At 40.9% G+C, this 21,005-nt stretch overlaps 1 protein-coding gene across 5 annotated transcripts in view; it reads left to right on the top strand.

Annotated features, from left to right (window-relative positions):
• Positions 1-21,005, top strand: part of SPAG17 (sperm associated antigen 17) — a 125,866-nt gene that overhangs the window by 38,108 nt on the left and 66,753 nt on the right. For all 5 annotated transcript variants that reach the window (XM_075437750.1, XM_075437771.1, XM_075437742.1 and 2 more), the window contains 11 exons: positions 6,094-6,275; positions 9,909-10,064; positions 10,777-10,858; positions 11,215-11,333; positions 12,238-12,375; positions 12,458-12,571; positions 14,035-14,185; positions 15,857-16,087; positions 18,419-18,513; positions 19,174-19,290; positions 20,821-20,975. In XM_075437750.1, coding sequence (XP_075293865.1) covers positions 6,094-6,275; positions 9,909-10,064; positions 10,777-10,858; positions 11,215-11,333; positions 12,238-12,375; positions 12,458-12,571; positions 14,035-14,185; positions 15,857-16,087; positions 18,419-18,513; positions 19,174-19,290; positions 20,821-20,975 — 1,540 coding nt within the window. The remainder of the gene's footprint in view (positions 1-6,093; positions 6,276-9,908; positions 10,065-10,776; positions 10,859-11,214; positions 11,334-12,237; positions 12,376-12,457; positions 12,572-14,034; positions 14,186-15,856; positions 16,088-18,418; positions 18,514-19,173; positions 19,291-20,820; positions 20,976-21,005) is intronic.

The raw sequence follows: 21,005 nt of genomic DNA, 5'->3' as shown, positions 1-21,005 counted from the left end.
GTATTCCGGGCGGTGGCATGGGGCACAGGGTAGGTTTCCAGCCATCCGGTGGTGGCCTCCACCATTGTGAGCACATAGCGCTTGCCTTGGCGGGTTTGTGGCAGTGTGATGTAGTCAATCTGCCAAGCCTCCCCATATTTATATTTTAGCCATCGTCCTCCATACCACTGAGGCTTTACCTGCTTGGCTTGCTTGATTGCAGCGCATGTTTCACATTCATGGATAACCTGTGCGATGGTGTCCATGGTCAAGTCCACCCCTCGTTCACGAGCCCATCGGTATGTCGCGTCTCTTCCTTGGTGGCCCGAGGTGTCATGGGCCCACCGAGCTATAAACAGTTCACCCTTATGTTGCCAGTCCAGAGCCACCTGAGCCACTTCAATCTTAGCAGCCTGATCTACCTGGTGGTTGTTTTGATGTTCTTCAGTGGCCCGACTCTTAGGGACGTGGGCGTCCACGTGACGGACTTTTACAGCCAACTGCTCTAGCCGGGTAGCAATATCTTGCCACAGTGGGGCAGCCCAGATAGGTTTGCCTCTGCGCTGCCAGTTGTTCTTCTTCCATTGCTGCAGCCACCCCCACAAGGCATTGGCCACCATCCAAGAGTCAGTGTAAAGATAGAGCACTGGCCACTTCTCTCGACTGGCAATGTCTAACGCCAGCTGGATGGCTTTCACCTCTGCAAACCGGCTGGACTCACCTTCTCCCTCGGCAGTTTCCGCGACTTGTCGTGTAGGGCTCCACACAGCAGCCTTCCACCTCCGCTGCTTCCCCACAATGCGACAGGACCCATCCGCGAACAGGGCATACTGTTTCTTATCTTCTGGCAGCTGGTTATACAGTGGGGCCTCTTCAGCACGTGTCACCTCCTCCTCTGGCGATGCTCCAGAATCTTTGCCTTCTGGCCAGTCCATGATTACCTCCAGAATTCCTGGGCGACTGGGGTTTCCCATTCGGGCGCGCTGTGTGATCAGCGCGACCCACTTACTCCACGTAGCATCGGTGGCATGATGCGTAGAAGGGACCCTCTCTTTGAACATCCAGCCCAGGACCAGCAATCGTGGTGCTAGGAGGAGCTGTGCTTCCGTGCCAACCACTTCTGAAGCAGCTCGAAAGCCTTCATATGCTGCCAAAATCTCTTTTTCAGTGGGAGTATAGCGGGCCTCGGATCCTTTGTATCCCCGGCTCCAGAACCCCAGGGGTCGACCTCGAGTCTCCCCTGGTGCTTTCTGCCAGAGACTCCAGGTTGGGCCATTCTCCACAGCTGCGGTGTAGAGCACGTTTCTAACATCTTGCCCTGACCGGACTGGACCAAGGGCTACAGCATGAACTATCTCCCGTTTAATCTGTTCAAATGCCTGTGGTTGCTCAGGGCACCATTCAAAATCATTCTTCTTCCGGGTCACGTGGTACAGAGGACTTACAACCTGGCTGTAATTTGGGATGTGCATCCTCCAAAAATCCACAACACCTAACAAGGCCTGTGCTTCCTTTTTGCTGGTTGGTGGAGACATAGCTGCTATTTTGTTGATGACATCCATTGGGATTTGACGGCGCCCATCCTGCCATTTTATTCCCAAAAACTGGATCTCTTGCGCAGGTCCCTTGACTTTACTCCGCTTAATGGCGAAACCAGCTTTCAGAAGGATCTGAACTATTTTCTCCCCTTTCTCAAAAACTTCCTCTGCTGTGTCGCCCCATACAATGATGTCATCGATGTACTGCAGATGTTCTGGACCTTCACGCTTTTCCAGTGCAGTCTGGATTAGTCCATGGCAAATGGTGGGACTGTGTTTCCACCCCTGGGGCAGTCGATTCCAGGTGTACTGGATGCCCCTCCAGGTGAAAGCAAACTGTGGCCTGCACTCTGCTGCCAAAGGGATGGAGAAGAATGCGTTAGCGATGTCAATTGTAGCGTACCACTTGGCTGCCTTTGACTCCAGCTGATATTGAAGTTCTAGCATGTCTGGCACGGCAGCACTCAGCGGTGGTGTGACTTCATTCAGGCCATGGTAGTCTATTGTCAGTCTCCACTCTCCAGTAGATTTTCTCACTGGCCATGTGGGACTATTAAAGGGTGAGCGAGTTTTGCTGATCACTCCTTGACTCTCCAGCTGGCGGATCAGCTGATGAATGGGGAGAAGGGAGTCTCGGTTGGTACGATACTGTCACCGGTGCACCGTTGTGGTCTCGATTGGCACCTGTTGTTCTTCAACCCTCAGCAACCCCACAACGGAAGGATCCTCCGAGAGACCAGGCAAAATGGACAGCTGTTTAATTTCTTCCGTCTCCACAGCAGCTATGCCAAAAGCCCACCGATACCCCCTTGGGTCCTTGAAATACCCTCTCCTAAGATAGTCTGTCCCAAGGATGCATGGAGCCTCGGGGCCAGTTACAGTGGGGTGCTTCTGCCAGTCCTGCCCAGTGAGGCTCAATTCAGCCTCCAATACACTCACCTCTTGGGACCACCCTGTCACTCCCGAAATGCAAATGGACTCTGACCCTTTGAACTCTGATGGCATTAAAGTACACTGTGCGTCAGTGTCCACTAGAGCTTTATACTCTTGTGAATCTGACGTGCCAGGCCACCGAATCCACACCGTCCAATAGACACGGTTGTCCCTTTTCTCCACCTGGCTGGAGGCAGGGCCCCTCTAATCCTGGTCAGAGAATTTGCTGCTCACCTGCTGTAAAAATGACTTGGAGGTCCCCTTCAGAGGATCGGAATCAAGATCAAACTGTCTTCCTGGTCTGGAGAGCTGGCTGCTGGAAACTGGAGCAGCATTTTTCCTAACAGAATCCCCTTTGGTGATTGTTTTACCTTGCAACTCACGCACTCGTTCCTCTAGACTTGAGGTGGGTTTTCCATCCCACTTCCTCATGTCCTCTCCGTGGTCACGCAGGTAAAACCACAGGGTGCCCCGTGGTGTGTAGCCTCTGTATTCCCTCTCCTGAGCAGAGAAATGCTTGCCCCTAATAGCTGAGACACTGGCCCGTACAGGTGGGGAGTAGGAAATACTCTGTTCGAGTCGCTGGACCTTCTGGGACAATTTCTCCACGGCCGAAACAAGGGAGGAAGAGAGACTTTCTTCATATTGCTGGAGTCTGACTGTCACCTCATCCACTGTTGGTGCCTCTTTACCTTTCCAGTCTACTACTGCCAGTGAGTTGGCATATGAGGAGGGTGTGCTCCACACAAACTTCCTCCACATGGATTGTGAGCACTGGACTTCATCTGGGTCTGTGGGTAACTGGTCATCGTCTGGTTCATAGTAAACCAGCTCCCGCACAGCTAATTCCCTCAGGTACTGAGTACCCCTTTCCATATTGGTCCACTTGCCAGGATAGCATACAAAATCGTCACTGAAGGGGTACCTCTCCCTCACGCCTGACAGAAGTCTCCTCCAGAGGCTGAGGACTTGTTCCTTCTTCCCAATGGCCTTGTCAATGCCCCCATCCCTGGCCAGGGATCCCAGCTGCTTGGCTTCCTTGCCCTCTAATTCCAAGCTGCTGGCCCCGTTATCCCAGCACCGCAGCAGCCCGGTGGCAATGTGCTCGCCAGGGTGGCAGCTGAAATCTTTCCGCATGTCTCGCAGCTCGCCCAGGGACAGGGACCGGGTGATGATCTCTGTCTCTATTTCCCGCGATGACCCTGGCTCATCGTCATCCCTCCCGGAGCGATCTGCTCTCTTTGTGTCTTTCTTTAGTTTTACGGGGGCGACTGCTACCGGCACAGGTTGGTCATTGGGCTCAGTCACTGTGCCTGTGGCTGGACCTGGGGCTGCTGCTGTGCCCGCCTGGGAAATCGAGGCAGACCCTGCAGCTGTGGCAGCGGCGGTGCCAGTTGCGGGGCTGGGACTGCCTGCTGGGCTGGAGGGGCTGCAGGGCCGGCTGGGGGGGCAGCGCCAGCCGCAGTGCCTGCTGCTTCGTTTCCCCCCCTTTCCCCTTTAGAGCACTGAATCAGGTTGAACAGGGCTCGGTAGGCGTGGGCCAGACCCCAGCACGTAGCGGTGATCTGTGTCTCTCTGGAGTTCCCAAGGTGGCAGCACACTTTTTGCAGATGTTTTACTAGATTGTCCGGATTCTGTATTTCTTCAGGGGTGAGTTTAAAACACACCGGGGTGCCCACTGCCCTAGACATCTACCCGTGCTGTCCCACACACGAAGCCACTCACAGCTATCCAGCCCCGGGGCAGGTCTCTGCATGATGTTCTTAACTACTTGTTTAACCTTAAACAAGACCCAAAACCCATTCAGGAGGCAGAACAAAAGGAGAGTGCTGGCCTGAACATCCCACAGGTACTCGAAATTCTCAAAAGCTGTTAGGACCAGCCTGAGGGAAAGAGGAGGGGGAGAAAGAATGGGGGAAGGTATCTCCTTTGGTTTTCCCCACAGATTGGGTTTGATTATTAACAAATTCTAAGACATAGGATCCGAGGTACGGAAATGACCGCAGTGCCGCATGCAAGTACAAGCCTAATTTCATGCACAGTGATGTTATCATAAGTCGATATCGTACAGTACAGCAAAATTATCATCCTGATCTTTCTCCCAGCAATGATGAACAGCACGGCATGGAATACATACTGCAAATAAGGATTCAAATACCAGAGCCATCTGATCAAAGTCAGCAACATTTTTTACCGGAGACCGTTTAACTAACACAGTAAATACATACAACAAATTATAACAAAATCTAAGAAAGCTGTTTTAACACCCGCTGCTCAGCCCTGCCGTTATCCCCGCCCCACGCTGGGCGCCAAATTAATGTTCTGGTTTTGGCTGCAGCCGGCAACAAAAGCACCACGCGGCCGCCCCTCCCCCCGCCGGGGTACGGAGGAGAATGGAAAGAAACAGGCAGAAACCGGTGGGTCGGGATAAGGGCAGTTTAACAGAACAGCAACCAAAGGGAACAGTAACAACAACGATATAGAAAAGGGGAATATACAAAACAAACCCGCAGAACAGAACCGCTCTCTCGCACCGCACCGGCGCCGCACGCTCCCGAGCGGTGAGTGAGTTCCCGCCACGCTGCTCCCCGCCACCGGAACCCAGCATGACGGCACATGGTATGGAATACCTGTCTCTGTTTGGCCAGGTTGGGGTTGGGTCAGCCCCCCTGGCAGTGCCCCTTCCTGGATTCTGGTGAAAATTAACCCTGTCCTGGCCAAACCCAGGACACAGGTCTTCTACCCAGTTTCTAGAGTTACTTAGTGGGACGTATCTTCCAAATCATGATAAAACCATTTTATAAGTTAATTGGCAAACATTTCTGGTGGCTGCTCCAGGAGGCATATATAACTTGGAAAACCTTAAGGAGATCAGCATTTTTCAAAGAGTCCACAGCCTCACTGGGTTGTTTTGTTTTAAACACGTGGGGCCACTGAAATTATACAAGTGAGGTATTTGGCCTTCATACTTAAGTTTTAGAAGTGCTGAGCACCTGTAAGTCTAAATGAAAGCAAGTCACTGCGGGTTTAGTGTCCTAGCGTCTCTTAAATTAGGCCATAAAAAGTATGGTTGAGCTTACATTCCAGAGTGTGATTGTAAGGTTAGCATTGGGAGAATTTTTTTTTTTTTTGCTGTAGCTAGAGCATCTTTGAAAATTGATCATTACTGTGCAGTAAAAATGGAAACCATACAACTTCTAGGCTCATTATTTATAGTCATGCTGTACCTTAATCTCCCTTTGCCCCAATTTCCACCCAAATAAAATTGTGATAATAAGGCTTGCTTACCCTATGCTTAAAGAAAGGTTCACCAAGGTATCTGCTGGCAGCTTTGGAAAAGTGCCGCCTGGGATTTTTACATTTCCTAGGTTTCAAACATTCACTGCTGTTGTTTAATTTTGAGGGGGAGACGTTGGGGTGTGATTTTGGTTTTTTTCTTTATTTTTTCTGAAAGAACTGCCATGTTTTACTGAGAATTTATCTTCCTGGAATTTTTTAATCCCAAAGTTGGGTGTCAGGTGTTTGCTGAAACTCTGAGGATGGGAATATTTTAACAGTACTTGTGGAAGACTAGTATATGATTTGTACTTTGTGTAAAAGGGAGACATTGTACCATGATTTATCTAATACTTATAAATTTTAGTTGTAGAAGCAGAGAAAAGAAAGAAAGATGAAGCTATCAAAGACCTGGAAACATTTTGGAAGTACCTGGAGCCAGTTCTGAACAGTGGCAAGCATGGATCAAGTCTCTTTGATGTTGCCAGACTTCATCACCTAGTTAAGGAGAACGCCTTTCCCTCTAATTGGTCTGACAGAGAAATGCTGGTCAGTAGATTCTGCTTTCACCACGCAGGGCGTGCTTTGGGGTTTGTAACATTTAAGACCAATCTAGAAATGACAGGAATTTTAGCTTAGTCTTCTATGAAAAAGAACCAGAGTAGTTAGTATATTTGTAATATCAAATAAAACTTATTTCCTATGTATCCAACAAGTTTATCCAGCATGTATTAACGAGGAGTTCTTTGAATAAAAATACCTAAACTGGACTTTCTTAATACTGTAGGCCACACAGCAGAGTTTTAAAACAGTTTGAGGTATTAAATTTATTTATCATCTTTACCTAGACCCAACTTGGATCTCATTAAAGAGTCAGATGTCTGTATGAAATAACATAAGAATTACATTTTTGTCTTCATAACACAGAATCACAGAATCACGGAATGGTAGGGGTTGGAAGGGACCTCTGTGGGTCATCTAGTCCAACCCTCCTGCCGAAGCAGGGTCACCTACAGCAGACTGCACAGGACCTTGTCCAGGCGGGTCTTGAATATCTCCAGAGAAGGAGACTCCACCACCTCCCTGGGCAGCCTGTTCCAGTGCTCCATCACCCTCAGAGGGAAGAAGTTCTTCCTCATGTTCAGACGGAACTTCCTGTGCCTCAGTTTGTGCCCATTGCCCCTTGTCCTGTCACTGGGCACCACTGAAAAGAGCATGGCCCCATCCTCCTGACACCCACCCTTCAGATATTTATAAGCATTTATTAGGTCCCCTCGCAGCCTTCTCTTCTTCAGGCTGAACAAGCCCAGCTCCCTCAGCCTCTCCTCGTAGGGGAGATGTTCCAGTCCCCTCATCATCCTTGTAGCCCTCCACTGGACTCTCTCCAGTAGCTCTTCATCTTTCTTGAACTGGGGAAGTAAGTAAGACAGCAGGTCTACTTACTGTATCTCAGAATAGTCACATGAGAACAAATTAAAATGAACGCAAGAATGCTTTTTGATAGAAGATGTTGTTTTAGCATACCCAGTACTGCTTCTTTTTGTCGAACCCAAAATATGGTTCTGGCTTATTACTCATTATAGCCTGCTGAGTCAGGACTACTACCAGGCACTGCACGAGAAAGTGAACCACTAGAAATTTTTTCCATCCTAGCTTCTTAGATATGGTGAGGTAAAAGGGTCCGGTATTTTTCAATCTACGATGGCAGCAGTAAAAAATACAAACTGCTAAAGCAAAATAAAGCAACATGCTGTAATTGAACCTACTTTATTTGTGGTCTGTATTGTTAGGGTTAAAGGACAGACTACATCCTCCTAACAGTTATTTACAGTACATTAAATCCTGTATTTAAAAAGTCTGGTGAGCTAGGAAGTACCCTTGATCCTGAAGGGATCAGAATAGAGTCCACAGTGGTTTCCAAGGCATTTGCTAAAAATGCCTTAATTGTGGAAATGTGTAGGCTTGCTACTTACAACATTACTTATCGTTATACTCTTGATCTAATCTTAAAATATGAAGCCCATTTTGGGTAAGAAGTTTTTTATCTTGTATGTCTTCCCCATAATCAAATCTCATAGGGGACTCTTGCTGCTTGTGAATATCCTGTGAACAGCTATATTATAGCTGAAATAAAAGAAAAATGATCTGTCACTGAAAGCGTTCCAGCAGATTGTAGTTGCAATTTCACATTCTTCTGTATCTCATAATTCAGCAAAGCCCTAAAGAAGTAGGAACATTTGTAAGTTTTTGAAGAAACAGATGGGAAGAATGTAAGTTGTGAAATCATAGGTGGATAGAGTAAGTCTGTTCTGGTGGACTTGCTGCAGAGTCTCGGAGTCCTAGCTTGCTGCGTCTCTGAAGTCCAAGATGTACAGAAGGAAAACTCTTGTGACAAGTTGTTAGACACTGATAGAGTATTACGTACAGCAAGTAGTCTCCACTTTCACATTTCAGATCTTTAGAAAGGAAAATACTTTCAAAAATACTTTTATTTGTTCATAAGTCACTAATGGTTAGACTCAGAAAACTTCTGACAAACATCTGTGTCTGTCCTGAGAAGAGCAGAGAACAAGCAAATTGTACTAAACTTTACATGTGTCCCATTGGATAGTGCTAAGTTTTGTTACTTGTACTTTCATAAAAAGTCGTGTTTTAAAAAGTCGTGTTTTGTTTAAAAGATTGTGCATTCAAAACACTCATGTGCTCTAGTGATACCTTGCCAGTAATACATGAATGGAAGGTTTTTATACTAACCCATTCTTCAGAAGAGTATTGAGTTGCAAAAATAAAGGTGCAAGTATATTAACTCTGAGAATTCTGTTTTCACAAATAGAAATTCTCTCCCAAGTATCTCATCCAATCTTTAAAAGTTGTGAAAACTGAGACAAGTATTCTGTAACTGATCAGTGATTCGGGGTACTTGTTTGAAATGCCATAAACAGGGTCTGAGTTGAAGAAAGTAGATGCTTAATTCTTCTTAAAGGTCAGTTAATATATTTAGTGCTTAATGACATTTGTGCTTCTTCACTGAGTTTAATTTTGGAAACTTAAAATTGAGACATCAAATGTTGATAGCCACCTCTTAGAGGCAAACTTTTAATACAAGAGACTTCTACTTTCACAAAAGTGAAAGAATTGATCAGAAAAGGGCTCTTGACAGATATTGTCTAAAAATTATAATAGTTTTGTCTTTTCCACAATTTCTAGGATGTACAGAGCAAGAATACATCCATTAAAGCCACTGAAACTTGAGTGTGGCATGTGGTCTCAGATAGGGTTTTGGTATTTGTACAAAAACTTTTCACATTTAGAAAGCAGTTGCTATTCTTTTTATTCCTCCCAAGCTTTGGTGAAAACCACAGTACATCACCTCAAGGACCTTGACTCTTTCCTTGCCAGACTTTTGCAGATCTGGCACTCTCCTTTTGGACAGGGGTGGTGGATTCCCCATCCCTGGAGGTGTTCAAAAAATGTGTACATATAGTACTTCAGGACATGGTTTACTAGACATGGTGGTATTTGGTTGACGGTTGGACTTGATGATCTTAGAGGTCTTTTCCAACCTTAACGATTATATAAGTCTGTGATTCAGTAGGTACGCTGACATTCCTTTGCTTGCACAGCTATGGAATTCAGAGTTCAGTTCTTCATGCTTTGTTTGTTTTAAAAGGGCAACAGAAGGAAAGGAAATAACATGAGATTACATTGATTACTTGGCTGGGTTTTTATTTTTTATTTTTTTGTCCTTCTAGGGTAGGAGAGTTGTTGACCTTGCAAATATACTGCAGGTTGATCACCAGTAGAAACATGAACATATGATGTAAAATAATTATTTTAAGTTACCTCTCCGATTCCTTCCCAGCCAAAAAACTAACCTAAATTCTGGTTTCAGGAGAACACTTTGAGCGGTTACTGTTAAGACAGGTTAGACTTTAGAACAACTAAAGCAGTTAGGCAATACTCTGTACTGTGGTGTGGCAGTGTTCAGGCTAATAAAATTGAGGAGGCCTTGTTTTCTTAGAACAACTTTATAACACATTTTGAATTAGTGGAGAAAAAATCCCTTGGAAGATTTTTAAATGGTTGAGATCTTCTGGTTAGAGAGCTAATGACTCATGTTGCTAAGTTACATGACACTTTTGTATGCGAACTTCATCATTTGTATCTAATTTTCTGTCATAGCTTGCATTTGGCACTGCACTGTTTGAAAGCATTGCTTGTTTAATGTATGACTGCCTGGACTGGAGAAGACAGCATTGTAACTACTTGGAAAACACCAAGTTTATTAATGTACCTGCATTATCAGAGAGCAAATCGACACAACCACCTGTTACTGAGGCAAGGTTCCTTCTCTTCTTGTAGAGAATAACTAGTTATAGGCTAGAATTGCCTGTCTTTAATTCTGAACTCAAAAATTCACCTTGGACCATCATTCCATGTGTAATTTTCTAGTGAAAATGGGATTTTTGTCTTCAGCATTTAAAACCTCAAAAATGGAAAAAAAAATAGCCAAGCACTGCGGAAACACGAAAATGAAAATTTGAAGGATCGTACAGGCATAAAGTATCATAGGTGTAAAAATTCCTTAAACAGCTTCTGATGACACCTTCTTGTGTCTGAAAAGTCAATATGCCTGCACAGAGCTACTATCTCTTGTTGCAGATCTGTGAACTATCAAAAAAAGATTATTAGTTCTGTGCAAGATCAGTTTCTTTATTTTGTTCATGGCGGAGAAAAGCTTAAGTGGGCCGAAGAAAATGGTTTATTAGGACATCTACTAGTGGCAGGGAAAAAATGGGCTTACTCCATCTGTAGCAGTAATACTGAATGCTCATTTAAAGCATTCATAAAACTACATTCTCAATGTCTTGTTCCATTCAGAGTTAGGTGGAATTTCCCTCCCCTAATACCTGCCATTTAAAAGTTTAGCATCTAGTCTAGGGTAAGGAAACAAAGCTAAATGAAATTAGTTTCTCCTGCCTATTATGTGCTATCCTCATTTGTTCCACTGTTTCTGAGGGTTTTTTTATCTTTGTTTTTGTTCCTTTAGGTACAACCAGCATCACAGATTACACCTTCAAAGAAAAAAGGTCAACCAGAAGAAATTCTGCCAACAGTGGTTTTGTCACAGGGTATGTCTAAAGGATTAAAGCACTCATCTGTAGCTGTTCATTCTGTCGTACCATCCATTCATCTGACAACGCAAATCCTTGAAATTGTTTGCACAGTAAGATGAAGATGTGATTTGATGTTGTGAGAGTAGTTTCTTGATGAATACATTGTGAAAGTCTGGAAACTGCAGTGGTGATAACTAAGTTCTCTAGAAAATCACTTTGTCTGTTCCTAGTCACAGTCAGACTTAAGAGCTCTATGGTAATGGACTGTTAGTATTTTTTAAGAAAAATTGTCTGAAGGTTGAACTGGTTGGTAATATAAATTGTCATTTCTGAAGAAATCGATCTTAGTGTTTTATCTCTTATTACAATAGAGGAGGAAACTTCTTTTTTGGCTACTTCTGTGGACATGAGGTATTACAATGACTTGCTGAGTCAGATTCCTGAGGAATACTTGTCTGTACCGTTACTGCTGAACTGCATGTTGGAACAGGTGGGAATATTCTCTTTATAATTTGTAGCTAATTCGGCTTAGACCTAGTATAATGATTTGATCAAAGATCAGTAAATCCAACTGTTTCAGCCGAAAATAAGAGACTGTGCATGGAGGCACTGACCAAGGAGGTTCAATACAGAAGAATCACAAGTCAGAAGTAGTATCTTTGTTTTTCTTTCGTATTGTGCGCTTACCCTGCATGTACAGTGATATTCCAAAATTATTTTTTCAAGACTACAGATCTGATATAATCAAATGAAGAAAAAGGTGTCATTTCTTAGCTGAATCAATAACAAATTTTTATGTTATGCAACAATGTTATTGATACTGAACTTTTACTGTTTTACTCAGTACAAAGGTCTTACAGCAAGCCTGACAAAAGTGGCATATACAGATGCTAGTGCTAGACAGATCTGACTTCTGTTGAGTTCAGGGATAATTTCTGAGTTAGCAGAGACCCACAGTATGATTTGGAAATCCTCCTTCTTTTACAAATAAAATTTCAGAACTATGTTATTTTAAAAATTTTTTCAATTTAGTCTGAAAATAGACTCAGGCAAAAATACTCAAAATAAGGTCCAGCACCTGATATGTAATCAGTTTTTTATTATGTGTTCATTAACAATTCATAACATTTGAAGTTGGAAATATTTTTCTTCTCATCCTTCCAAAAGTGAATAATAGGAGAAAACATTGAATTTTGTTTTCCATTATCTTTGTTTTGGGCAGGAACTAACACGGAGAATTGCATTTTTGCTACTTGTAGAAAAAAATTATGGTTTTCTTTCCTGACAGTATTTATGGATGTGTGTTTAGCTTGTAGCAGGATCTGCTTGGTAGTTTTAATGAAGTAAAACAGTAGATATACTGTAATGAAGCTAACATATGACCTTTTTGCCAGGTTATTGCAAGTGAAGAAGACCTTACACCGCCTAGTCTGGTGGTACCAGAGGCTCGAGCAGATGGGCTACATCATACCATTGCAGATCATATAGCCTCTGTCATTCCTTCTCTTTCACTGTCTGAGAGTGAAAAAAAGGTGTGTGTTGTCTTTTGTTCATTTCCTAAAATGAAAAATAAATCTGATTATTGGTGTTTAATACATCTTTCTTTTTTAACAGAATCTATATGAGTACTTTTCTCCTAAATACAGTGAAAAAAAGACTGTCATCCCCACGTATCCTCTGTTGTTTAACTACCATGATACCCTGACTCAACGGTTGCACCTGCTGAAGGTATAGTGCTACCTATCAACATAAACAGTTCTAAAGCCCACAGGCAGTGAATACTCAATGCACTAGAAAGGATGGAGTGGTGTTTTTACAAAGCAGGATGATATAGCCTAGAGTTTTCCTATTGAGACAGACACACTAACAGATGTTTAGTCTGCTTAAGAAGCAATGAGTTAGCGCTACTGATACAAGACACATCACAAATATAGAGCATTATATTGATTTCAGTGATCTGTTTGCAGTATTAATGAGAATGTTTAGCCTTTGGCACAGATGAGAAATATTACAGAACTCTATTGTCTTACTGTAGTCAAACACTGATGAAACTACAGCAAATGAGTTACTAACTTGATAATGGTGATTTAGCATTTAGACTGGATTAAATACTAAGATGCAGAGAAGTATAAGAAAAAATATAGAGGTGGTTAGTGAACACAAGAAGCATATTCAGGTTGGCTAAATAGTTGGAGCATAGTGTATAACCAAGACATTGCCAAATTGTAACAAAGGCAGAAAGGTTCAGAGACTGCAAAGTTTGGGATTATTGCAAAGTAACAGTTCCCAGACTTTCTGAACCAAAAAAACACTGTGAATTTCTCAAGTTTCTCGAAAGCCAAGGTGTAGCTTAACTGTTGAACTCTGAAAATACTCTGAAGGTAATACAAGTAATAATACAGTTCTAGATTTCACAGCTAAGGTGTTTCCGCCTGGCTTCATGGATTACAAATGGTCTGTGGAATACTTTGACAACCATTGATTAAAATGGTACTCAGAAACAACTCAAGCTTGACAGACTGGAGGTATTCAATCAGAAGGCAGGAATGAGTCATCATCAAGAGAGGTGCTCTTGGCAGGCGTGTGCTTGATGTATATAATGTACTTGCTGAAGAGGAAACTCAGGATATAACACAATGTTTGAGGAGTGGACAGAGGAAAAGGTTTTGCCAGATACAGTCCAAGAAAAAGGTACTGTGAGTGCGCAATACTAAAAAGAGCAAAGTTGGAAGATACCAATAACCCTCAAAAGATAAATCCTGAAATACATAGGGATGCTGCTGTCACAGACTGATCAATGAGTTTACAGACTGCATTACTATGAGAAGCAGCACGGACGAGCTGAAAGATAAGAGGCGGGTACTTGCTGCCTGTCTGAATAGATCAGTGCGTGTTTCTGTATTGCAGAATTTTTGAGTCTAACTAGCACAAGCAAAGATCTTCTAACAAGCATCTGTTATTATGCTGTCTGTTATTCTATTACTTATCTCATCTTTTCTGCCTGAAATATCTGACACCGTGATTCAAAAGCACACTGTGAGGACATACTCAGGTTTAAGCCTGTGTCCAGCTGACTTAAGCACATGCTTATGCCTTTTGCTATAAAAAGACTTCTTTATTCAAACATAATTTTTGTAAATCCACTGGTGTGAAAGTTTATTTTAACTCTGGTATTTTGGTTTTTGTTCCAGGTCCATGAGAACTTAAATCCAGAAAGGATTGAACATGATATGATGGATAAACTGCCTCTTACAGAACTTACCCATTTCACCCTTCCTTCAACTGAAAATAACACTAAACGCTTGGCCAGAGTTCATGAGCTCATGCATTATTGTACCAGTGGTAAAGTGATTTTCTTTTTCATTGATATAAATTCCTTTTTTTTCTTCTGGTTGATGACCCTATTAAATAGCAGGAATTTTGGGACAAGTTTTTTTAGCTGCCTAAAACCTTTTTGGAGAATTTCCCACTTTCACATTCTTGCTTATACCTTAGCCTACTATACAAATTAGGGTTAACTTTAGACCTCAGTTTCATGGCTAATGGGAAGGGCTATATGAGTATTAACTATTGCATGACTGAGAGCTGGAAGTATGTTAGAACTCATTTATTTATTTATATTCACAAACATGCAAATGCTTATGAAATCTGAGGGAGAAAAAAAAAGTGGTATAAATTGCTAATTTGATCCTAGGATGTAGAATGCATTCTGGGAGATGCTGACGTAAACTGTATATTTATTTACCAACACTCTTTTGATGGAGGACCAAGTGCATCTTGGGTAGAAGATTATTATTGGACAATAAATGGCTTTCAGAATGTATTCTATATAAGCTTTTGGTGTTAATAATGAGTGGCTTCTACAATAGTCCCTTTGTCAAACCAATATGTTCGCTTCTTCAACCATAATCACTTCTGCAGTTACCTTTCCTTGGAATGTGCATACCGCATGACATACACTGTGAAACAATCCCAAAGACTACATAAATACCCTTGGTTAGTTTCGAAAGTTTACTCTAGACTACTAAGAAATATAAATATCTAAACCCCTTTGGTTACGTTTATGCCATTGTATAAGGCACAGGATTTGAAGGTACTTTCCCAGCTATTCAGTCCTGAAATCCCTTGCGCTAGATTAATTTACACTCACTGCATTGTGTCTAGTTGTTGGTACGTTCATTTTGGACACTAAGCTATTAAGATATTCTGTATTGCTATAGCATTCCAGCTGATGGATATCAAATGTAGTGGTCTTCACTGGACCATACTATACTGCCAAACTCTCCCAGCTGTTAACTTAGCTAGCAATGTCTTCACTTTTATCAAGAAGGTGATTGATTTGAACAGGAGATGAGATATCCACCATTTTCAAGATGTGTGATATGCTTGGGTGCTTAAGTACTGTAAAGAGAAATCATTTCAGACTGAAGGTACTCTTTGTATGATTTGGGCACTGAACTAGCTGTCTTAAAATTCAGTCCTTCTCATGATGATCATTGTTATATGGACACCAATGCATACAACCATAAATAGGATTTATTATTGCCTTTGCATCTTGCATCCTTCTGTGTAAATTATGTGTCAAGGTTTGTTCTGAAGGGAAAAAAACATTTGGTACTTGGTTGGAGAAGCTACAGATAATAAAAAAGTTTATGATAATGGAAGCCTTTTCATGAACTGAAAATAACTAGTAGTTAACTGGTTTGATGAAGTCTACTCAGTATTTTAAAATCAACATAATTTATATAAAAGTTAATGATCCAGGAGTTATTCAGATGTAGGAAGCACTTCGTTTAAGATGGATAATAGTTAGGCATATCATTTTGCAATTTGGAAGCATTCAACTTTGAATACAGTGTAAAATGTAGCTCACATAATTTGATCCAATACCATTAAGGAAATTGTTGTTGGCTTTTGCAGAGTTGCCAAGAACAATACACTTACATAGTCTTCTATTTATCTTCTGCTGAGCCATAAGGACGTTTTCAGTTAATGACTGTAATTCTTTCATAGAACTTCTGAGTTGGGCTGAAGTAGAAAGAGCCTTCAGAGTGTTTACTTTTGAAAGCCTGAGTCTGACTGGGCTGAGTGACTCTGGTCTCCTGGAGAGCTCTGGATCTGTGGTTGGAGGTGATTCTGAAGTGTATTGTATCCCTTGGGATAATCCAGCCGAGTTTGCAAGACAGCTGAGACAACTCTTCCTTATGGAAAAGAAGCTTAATGGGAAATCTGCAAGAGGCTCTGGTAAAAACCTCTCTGTTTACATTACTCCTGAAGAGTTTGAATCCACTATTTATTTTACCATATCATTTGCAATCACATGGCTTTTTCTTCCTTGTACAAATCATCAAATTTTCAACTATTATGTAGTCTTTACATGGAGCATCTATGCAGGAATACTAGATAAAGACAAAGGCCAGCTATTTTGTAGGACAACATTAAGAGTTTATTTAAGCAACTCTTTAAAATGGTACCTGTAGAAAAATATGTACTAGAAAACTGTTTTGTTGCGTATCACATCAAATATATTTTATAGACATAAAATACTGAAGACGTTGTTAAATACCTTTCTGAGTACAGGCATTTGTGAGTTATGATGGCAGTTGAATCTTCACAAAGTCAGTAGCAACCACAGAGTGAAATCAAAAGTGATGTATGAGGTTAATTAGATGATTACTAGTGAATTGGTATTAGGAAATGCAGAGAATATATAACTTACACATGAGGACTCTAGAAGGTGATATAAAAAGTTGAAAATTAAAAAAAAAAGGTGTGCTATACACTGTAATTACATATGCATGCACACCTTTGCCTTTTAATTTATTTTTTTTTCCAAGCTTCCCTCTTCTTTCATGTACAGGTTAATCCAGCATAGAGTTTTGACAGTCAAAATTTTGGGCCAAATTCAGAAGTAGTGGCAAAAGAGGAACATATCTGTTAGGTGTTGAAGAAAGCAAGGCCAATGAAAAGAAATCAGAATAAGGCTAGCATGGTAGAACTGATGTCATAAGGTAGAAGTTTAAACATACAGTTTTCATCGTCATGTTAGACTCTCTCTGTATTTGGCCAGAAATATGTGAAGACCCTCAAGTTAAAATCATAAAGAATGTGTGAGCTATGTTTCAACTTCATCAGCTTCTCTCACTTCATTTCTAGTCAGTGCAATTTTAGCAGCTTACTGTGTGGCTTTTGAGCCTTTATAACTTTCTCATTCATATTAGGATGGAAACATTTTAAAGAGCAAGGACAGAGATGGAGGACACCTCTAGTAAGCAATGCAGAGTCAGTTTTCTGAAAGTTCTACGTTTTCTCCTGCAGATTCTAACATAATGAGGAGTTGGCCTGAATAAAGGAGCAGTGTTGGCCAAGAGGCAACGTTAAAAGCAAGGGATTATTTTTCTGGGATACAAGAAAAGTAGAAATTAGGTCAGTTTAAACAGCTATACCTTTAGGTTCATGATGTTGCCCCTGCTTTCTTAATACAGATGTCTAGGCAACCAGCTTAGATGGGATCCTTTCCTTAGAAGGCTGGAGCAGACAAAAATGAAATCCTGCTTATCTTCCTCTCTTCTGAATTTTGGGAACCTTTTTTGGGTGTTAGTTTATTTTATGCTAGTCACAATGCTAAATTTTGCAGTTAAAACAAAGCCTCCAACATGTCAACACTTCCACAGCAGAAAAGCAAATACCAGGAAGAGAAAACACTTGCTTTCAGATTTCTTAAATCTAAGGCAGTCAATAAACAGGTCTAATATTGTAGAGAAGCAGAGCCTAAAGTATACGTCTGGAAGGTGAGCTGGTTGTAAACCACTTATAAACAAATACTTTCTGGAGTATTTTCTCCCAGAAAGAGTATTTTTCTTGTATGTGTGAATTTTAACCAAATATTAGTGGTCTCTACCCTGAATTAGGGCATAAAGAATCCTGTTAAAAGGAAATTATGTCAAAAAATAGTGAGAGTATAGAAGTTAAAGCCTCCATGTTCATACCAGTCTCCTGTTCATATCAGGTGCCCATTGTAACAATGGAACGATTGGTCAGATCCTCAGCAGAAGTAATATTCTGTCAGTAGCTTATACAATTCTATAAATCCAATGTATTTAAAGTTTAAAATTTGCATTTTTCAAAATATGTGAGAATATCAAAACAGTTGATTTTGCGTTCTTTTTTATGTCATCTGTGCAAAGGAACGCTTCTTACTGTTTCTCAATACATAGAAAAATGTTTCTTCATGTATGAATCTGGAGGACACTGCATAGAGTATTTTTAATGGTTTTGACCATGCAAGGCCAGCATAGGACAGATAAAGAGGAAGAGCTGAGTGGGTCTTATAAATGTTCTTTTTTATATATTATTTAATTGTCTGGCACTTGTTGTCCCTGGATTTTAAAGTCCTCTTTTAGGAAAGAAGTGTAGCAGAGCTGATCAGATATTTATAGGACTAGTGTCAGAAAAGGAATCTTCAACCTGATGGCAGTTTCATCAGGGAGGCTAAGGAAATTGCATCCCTCTGACCTTAGTGTATAGGACTGAAATTTCTGGAACACTTCTTAAAATTCTGCTTTCAATTTCCAGGACATACAGAAACGAGTAACAAAGATGGAGAAGTTGGTCTGGCTGATCCTGTTTTGAACAAAGAATTGGATCTTCTTATTTCTGATATGGCAAATGTGAGGAATGGAATAAACTGTGCTCTATAGCATGAGACAACAGAAGACGCTGTTCAGTGCCAGGACATGTTACTGGGGATTCCTTTGCAATGCTGCGTGCAAATGTTATTTTTGTGATGTTTGGCAAATAGTCCCATAACTCTTAAGCACTATGAATTAATTTTTTTTTTTAAGTCTAAGGTGATGGGTCTTGGTGAAGCTACTAAGGACAATTCTATGCTGGTTTCACTGAATACCGGGGGTCAAATACTAGCATGAAAGTTTGAGAGAAATTGCCAAACTGTGTCACACTAATAAACTGTGTAGTTTGGCATCTTCAGAAACACCTGCCTGGCATGCTGCACAGTATGGCAGTTTCAAAATTATTTCATAGGACAGGTTTAAATATTCATAATTGCTTACAGAACTCAGAAACATATAACCTAATAATAAAAATATTTAGATTATGTTTGCCATTAAAAAAACCAAGACAAAAAACCTTTGGGAGTAATTGTCTTTTTTCTTAAATAGCGCCATACGAGTCTACACATGTGCAGCATTATGCAATTGGCTGTGATGCAACATGGGATGCTGTCTATTAAGGCAACAAGATTACTGTTAATTTAATACAAATGGCACTGAAATGTTGATATTCATTACCTTGTTTTGGTGTATTTTGAGGTGAGTCCGGAAAATTACGGCCTAGGACCAGACTTAGAAGAAATAAAAAAAACACAGAGGCGTTGTTTGACAGATTGGAGTTTCTCTGAGCATTTTCAGCCCCATGTTCTTCTTCAGGTATCTGTGAACTGATGATCTTTTATCCCTCAGAATGCTCTGCAAAGAATTAGTAACAGAGTCAGGGTATTTCCTTGCTGGATAAGTGATCCAGTTTTATCCCTTTTACATTATTAGCAAATCCCATTGTTGTTTAGCTGCTTTTCAGTTTCTTGTGTGAAATTTAGCTTGCAATGAGTTTTATTTCCTGGTTTGGCCAAACTGCAGCAGTCCTTTTAGGTAGTGAGTCTTTTAGCCAAACGTGTGTGAGACAAAATGATCACCCATAAGGGTGACCCTCCCTGGTGGTTATGGGCCTCGTTAGTGCAGTGTATGTGAAAGCATAGTTTGCAAATACCTATGCAGCGTATGTTTTATGGACAAATAGAAAATTATTGTAATCGTACTTCACACTTTCAGGGCTACAAGCTTCATTTATAGAAATCTTGCAAGCTAAAGACTAAAACTCATCTTGCAGAAAGACAGAACGACAAATGTGCAAGATAAGCTCAAGTGTAGATGGCTTAAGTTAGTAGGCATTCTGTTGAGAGGAGAGGATCATTAGTTCCTGTGCTGCCTTGAGCATCATTTACTGCAGTTCTTACTTGATCCTGACATGTGCTATACATGGGTGAAGGAAAGGCTGCTTGGACTTTTTCAGCAGCACTTTAACATCACAAATTTAAAGTCCAGTCGTGCATTTCAGTGCATGGGGAATTCCTTCTTATGCAACATAAACAGCTAATACTAACTGAACTGTCAATGATTAGTGAATCTAGTCAAAAGATACTGGTGGAAAATAAGTGCAACAGAAAATAACATTTTACTGCAACAAAAAATAACGTTTTGTAAGGATATTTACTTACTTCCTTATATTGCATGTCACATCTGAACATAATTTTTCCATCAGCTGATATTAAGGTTTTCATGTTTAAAGAGAATATTTGTTGATATGAAATTATTTCAGTTTTACTTCAGTTGCATAGTTCTGTAAAAATAATAGTTTAAAAGAAGACTTTCTTCTAGCTATAAAATAAGTTTCAGCCTGCAGACAATGTAAACATCGACGGGGCAGTACAGAACAGCCTGGAATAATGTAGAGCACAGTGTATCTCAGGGATGTGCAGAGCATAGTATAGCAAAATGAATACCAAGTAAAATTAACTGATTTGAAAAAAAGTAAATTGGTTTCTTTATACCTGGTGTATGACAGTTCTGCTTTTATTTACTGTTTATATGTTTAAATACTTTATTACTTAAATTTGTTTATTTAATATTTAAATTTATCTGTTTATTACTTAGCTGAACTTTTTCATTCATGGTCAGTCTCAGAAGGTGGAGCATGGTGACTGCCTCTTCTCAGTATGAACAGACATGGAGTTTCAATTTCCACCTGCCTGAACACTTCATATTGCTGGAATCCAAGCACTGCATACATTTTGTAGAAGAGTGAAATTTTGAAGCACCTTTTGCTAAAAACTGTGCTGTGTAGCATCTGTACATATGCTACTGTCTGCAGGGAGGACATACCATTATTTCTTTCCTTTTCAGGTTCTTCATAGTGCATCCCAAGAATACAGATGTGTTGATTCCTTTTATTATACTCCAGATAACTCTCTGCTAGTGGTTCTTCACAATCCTATGAATCAGTATCGTTTGTGCCAAGAGACTTGGGATACTGCATTGCACTCTAACGTGGGATTCAGGTAACTGATTTTGTCTTTCATGTCTCATTC

Source organism: Opisthocomus hoazin, chromosome 1 (genome assembly GCF_030867145.1).
Source record: "Opisthocomus hoazin isolate bOpiHoa1 chromosome 1, bOpiHoa1.hap1, whole genome shotgun sequence".
NCBI lineage: Eukaryota > Metazoa > Chordata > Aves > Opisthocomiformes > Opisthocomidae > Opisthocomus > Opisthocomus hoazin.
Note: the sequence above shows the minus strand (reverse complement) of the source record. Positions and strands in the feature narration are given on the sequence as shown.